The sequence below is a fragment of the Phaethon lepturus genome, unplaced genomic scaffold (assembly GCF_000687285.1).
Source record: "Phaethon lepturus isolate BGI_N335 unplaced genomic scaffold, ASM68728v1 scaffold17490, whole genome shotgun sequence".
In the NCBI taxonomy this organism is placed as follows: Eukaryota; Metazoa; Chordata; class Aves; order Phaethontiformes; family Phaethontidae; genus Phaethon; species Phaethon lepturus.
The window spans coordinates 1-5,232 of NW_010511345.1; the positions used below are offsets into that span (position 1 = coordinate 1).

General features: G+C 41.9%; 1 protein-coding gene across 1 annotated transcript; it reads left to right on the top strand.

Moving 5' to 3' along the window:
• Nucleotides 1–135: 135 nt before the first annotated feature.
• Nucleotides 136–4,855, top strand: LOC104616006 (biorientation of chromosomes in cell division protein 1-like). Its single transcript, XM_010283719.1, has 5 exons — nucleotides 136–313; nucleotides 388–434; nucleotides 1,350–1,474; nucleotides 3,298–3,498; nucleotides 4,726–4,855. The coding sequence occupies exons 1-4, from the start codon at nucleotides 136–138 to the stop codon at nucleotides 3,494–3,496; spliced, it is 549 nt and encodes a 182-aa protein (XP_010282021.1). The 3' UTR covers nucleotides 3,497–3,498; nucleotides 4,726–4,855.
• The last annotated feature ends 377 nt before the right edge of the window (nucleotides 4,856–5,232 follow it).

Consider the following 5,232-nt stretch of genomic DNA (forward strand, 5'->3'; position numbering starts at 1 on the left):
CCGGTTTCTGCTCCCCAGGCCGGAGCTGCGGGCACAGTCCCTGGAACCCGGATACGGTTGGCCGAAGAGGCATCCGCATCCCTTCCCTTTTGCGCCCCGGTGTCCCGCATTCGGGACTGCGGGAGGCCGGCCGGGATGGCGTGCAGCAGCTGCAGTGCTGCTCTCCTGGTCGGTGGCGTTTCACACCCCCGCCGCTACCGGCATCTGTCAGCCTGGCTTGAAGCGATAGCGACATCCCAGAGGAAAAACCAGCCAGAGAACAGGCTCGGACTTTCATTCCCTAGCCCAGGCCTTATTAGGAAGATGGTCTCCCGTAAGAACACCACTCTGCTTGAGCATAATTCCCACTTTTCCAAAACACACGTTTAACCTTTCTTTCTTGTGTAGATATTCTCAGACTGTTTTTTGAAACTAATTTCTTTCTCAGTCACAAGGTGAGCTCCTGAGCATGTATTGGCAATACTGAAGTTGTGTTGTTTGTAATTGCCCTATCAACATTAAACAAACAACAAATAAATTAGCTTTCCCAAACTTTAGGCTTTCAGCAAGCATCCTGTTCTGGGACCTGCAGTCGTCATTCTAGGGCACCCCAGCAGCTATAGCAAAATCATTCCTGAAGCTGTCAGGTCATCTGCACAGAGTAGTCATAGCTCAGAGCAGCTTTGTCAGATAGATAGATGGGTAGATGTACACTGCCCAGGACAGACACTGCACGTCTGTTCCCAAGCCTTCCATTCATCATCCCATATGTATATCAAATTCAGAAATTTAAACGTTGCCACCTCTTGTCCTTTAATTGCACTGTACCAGGATCTGGATGGTCTTAACGTATTTATATGGGGTTTTTTAGTTCAATTCCTGTTCACTGGAATTAAGTTTCCACTGAGAAAACCTGCATAGTTCCTATCTTCTGTGTTAGTGTCACAGAAGCAAATAATTAAGTTCTTTGTTAGTGACAATATTACTCAGCCAGTTTCCTAGGAATTCTATGATGGAGGGTTTCCAGACAACAAGAACTCTGTGTAAACAACTCCTGTCTGCACAGGCAGTTTGCATTTCACTAAGTAATATTATGAACAGACAACAATTTCAAAACCAATCTATTGAGCTATTTAAATAATTATAATAGCACACTGACCTACTGTTCTTTGCAATTGCGAGTTGTGTTCTTAGGTAAGACAAGCTTACCTTTGTTCAGAAAGTGAAAGGGTAGAGAATATAGACAACAACAGTAGTGTACATGACAAAAGAAGTTCTGTGAAGGACTCTGGCAGGGGATTGTTTTGAGATCTTTTAGCTGTTTAACTGGAATTTTTAATTTAAAAAATACTATTTTTTTTTTTTTTTAGCCAGCCTATCAAAATTTGAGACAGAAAGTAGACAACTTTGTATCGACCCACCTGGACAAACAGGAATGGAATCCAACAATGAACAAAAACCAGTTACGAAATGGGCTAAGGCAGAGTGTGATTCAGTAAGTAAGCAACATTCTAAAAATAATGATAATGCTATTTGATAAGTAATACATAACTGTCTTATCTCATCACCTAAGTCAAATAAGAATTTGTAGAATTAAGTTTTGCACAACACTTTCTGTCATGCTCTCCTGAGTTTCATTATAATAGTAGATGCAGTCTTAACTCTCATTAAAGTGCTTACATACTGCTTTACCTGAAATTTGTATTTTCATGAGTTGAGCAGCATGGTGAAGTACTCATATTTGCTATCTAGCCAAGTTACTGCCGCAAATAACCAACACTGTCCCTGCTAGAAAAACTGTGCCTGATGTGCTGCACTGAATAGCCTTGATCTTTATTTTCAGAAAAGAGCCTATGTCACTTAAAAAAATCCTGAAGATGCCAAAGCTTGTTTAAACAGACTCTGACCACTAGCAGGCAGTAATCAAACTGGGCTGGGTGAGCCTGATTTCATGCAGCAGAGAGTAGCTTTTGTACAGCTATTTAAGAGAGTACGTTTCCAGCATGACAGGAAAGCCAGCTTAAACTATGCTGCTTAGAGATGTAGGTTTAGTGTCTCTTGCTGCTAACTCATTGCAGTCTGAAGCACAAGTCTTAGCTTGTTTGACTAAAAGTCGTGGATAAAAACTTTATAGTAGAAGTTGTGGGGAGAGGGGCAGTAGGGAACTTGATAATGCCATTTATGTTTATAAGGAAAGCTATTACAAGTCTTGCACACAGAAGAAACTGTATTTCAGAGCACTTGATAGAACCTGTAAATCATTAGTATGTAACATTAGTTTGTTTAATTTGTAATTAGAGAAGGGGGTGTCCACTGGAAGACAGTGTTTCTTGTCTTGGAGTCCTCAAGACATGTTTGTCAATGCTTCCTCTTATTTCACGTTACCACTAGAATGAAGCAGACAATTGAAAATTGTTGTATCAGAGGACCTGTAGTGACAAGAATGTAAAGCGCTCCCTTTAAGCAGGCTATTAGTATAAAGACACACAGTATTAGGGAATTTGAAGAGTCCCTGTAGTTGCAGGACTGAGCATTGAGGGTGTCAAGACGTGTATGTCTTTTGTTGCATGCACATATACGTGTGCTCTTACCTGGAGGTGACATGATGTGCCATGACCCTGCACCCACTCACCAGCATTCACGGCCTCATTAGTCTTGTGGCTACTTTTCTGAGTGCCAGGCAGCATCTCCGTTTCCTGTCCCCCGCTCCCTTGCAGACATGACTTAAGCCTGCTAGACAGCCTGTGCCCCACAATCCAAGAGTCTGACGCAGCCCCTGAAGTAATAAGTCACTTCAATTACTAGTGTTCAGTTCCAGAAACTTTGCTGTGTGCTACATGTGCTTGTTTTTATAATTAATACCCATCTGTCTAGACTAACAGTTATAAGGAGTGAGTGACAGTAATGTTATTAGGGGGAAGGCCTCTTCTCTCTCAAATCAGCCAAAAAAAAGACTGTGCTTTCACCTGCCCTTCTCCTCAGAATAGCTTGTTTCCCTTGTTTGTGCCAAAACATGTTTGTTTGCTTTCATGTTGACCTCATTTCCACATGAGCCCTATTAAAGTGGCTCCTGTCCAACATGTCATTTAAGTACCTGGGAGACCAGATGTCAGTTGTTAATTCTGTAGGGAGAATTGAGAGGGGGTGGGGGGAAATAGGTGATTGAAACAACTCCCTGTTAAGGATCTACTGAGTGGGCTGCAGTTCTCACCATGTTAATGCTAATTGCAGTTGACAGGAGGGCTCTGGAGAATTACTGGAGGAGATTGGGGAGAAGTTTTTCAGAGGAGCTGAATGACTCCTTTGTCTTTGTTCAAGGTCAGGAATGCTGGAAGCTGGAGTGGACAGAATTATTTCTCAGGTGGTGGATCCAAAACTAAACCACATCTTCAGGCCCCAGATAGAGAGGGCGATTCATGAATTTTTGGCTGCACAAAAGAAGGAGGAAAGTGTGCCAGCTCCTCCTCCAGAGCCTGAGAATAAGGATCCTCCTGCTCCATCTCAGGATGCCTCCTAAAGGTCTGGTATCTCTGCACTTACTACTTACGTTTTTCATGTACCTCATCTCTATAGTTTGTATAATGCAAGACAGAAAACATTATTTTCTTCCTGGCTTGACAGGGAGGACACTTTGATCATCAGCATGTTGTCAATGTCAGACAGTCATCTGAGCTGCTTCCACTTAAGTGTCTGCTAAAAATATATTAGGACTGAAGACATAGGTATGATGTAAAACAGCTATCAAGGAACACTGTGGACTCTGCCAGTGCTGGTTTTGGGTCAGGCCAAAAGGCCTTTTATTCCTGTAAAAGCATATCCAGCAGTGACTGACATGCAGTTGGCTGGGTAGCTTTCAGAGCAATATCAAATAGATTAAAAATATATATCCTTTACTGAAATACAGCTGAAAGTAGAGTGGTGACAAGTTATTGTGCTTTAACATTGAAAGTTTTAGATAGCTCTTCTTTAGAACATACACTGGAGTGTTGAATTGTTAGTGACTGAAATACTCACTGCTGGTGTAAGGGTAATGTCTCTGGGAGTGAATAACTGTTCATTCCAAATCGACTGGTTTAAATAGAGAAACCTATATCTTTCCAACTGAAAGGACTGAGGGTGCCTTTGTTGCAAACAAGTTCGTTCTGGCTTTTGTGATTAAAATAACTCAAGGGGCCTCAGGGGGCTATAATTGCTACTCTGTCTTAACACAAATGACTATGCACCCATCTCTGCTAAGGCTCTGTATCTTAACGTTGATTTGAATATTGAGGCCTCTGTGCACATTACTGAGGAATCACTATCTTGATGGAAAATTTCAATCTGCAGCTTTGCTGGGGAACTTCAAACCATACTGCATGAAAGGAAGTTAATTGTGAATTGTTCTGTCTGCTGGGGCTTTCTGAAAGCAAAAATTTTCATTATAATCTACAGCTGATTTATTAAGAAGGAATAAGTAACCTACAATAGATGTTCTTATGCTTGGAATTGTTAGATCGATTACCATGACTTTAAATTTAATAGTAGAAGTTAAAGTGCCTGGTAGTATCATCCCGAGTTATTAAGTTATCTGTGACTTGCAGCTTTAATGCCTTGATAGATCTTTGCATTTGTCCTGTTCAAGTAGTTTAAAGCCCATTATAACCTGCAGCTAAGTGCAGCTGTTAATTAATACATTCTAATCTATTCTGTATTCAAATGCATTTACTCATGAAGGTACCATCCTCTAAATTCTCTCTTTTCTTGCAGAGAGTTCCGGATGCTACGCAGCTGCAGTTGCAAAATACGTGTCCTGTTAGATTGGCAATGGATTACTTGTTCCATTTGGTACAGGATTGCTGTCTGCCAAAGATGATTAACCTTTATCAGACCTGTGGGAAGGCACTGAAATCAGTGAAATTCAGATGCACCCAGAGTTCTGTGTGTGGAGGGACAGCCAAAGTGTGAAGATACTTTTGCTATTAACAGCAACACAGAGAGCAGCATGTAGTCTTGTTAGTCATGCCTTCAAGCAAGGACGTGGGAAGAAAAAGGGAGTTGGCTCTTGTCTGGAGGGAGCAGGGATGATACTAGACTTCGGAGCAGGAGAAAAAGAAAGATGCTTTGAGGGGTGGGGTAGTCTCATGGAGACCAAGTAAGAGCTGACAGATTTCCTTTGACATAAGCCAGACAAGAGGCAGCATCATACACCTCTGCTGCATAACACAGCATTGAGTAGTAGGTGTCAAGTCAGGTGTAACTCATTGCACTGCCTGC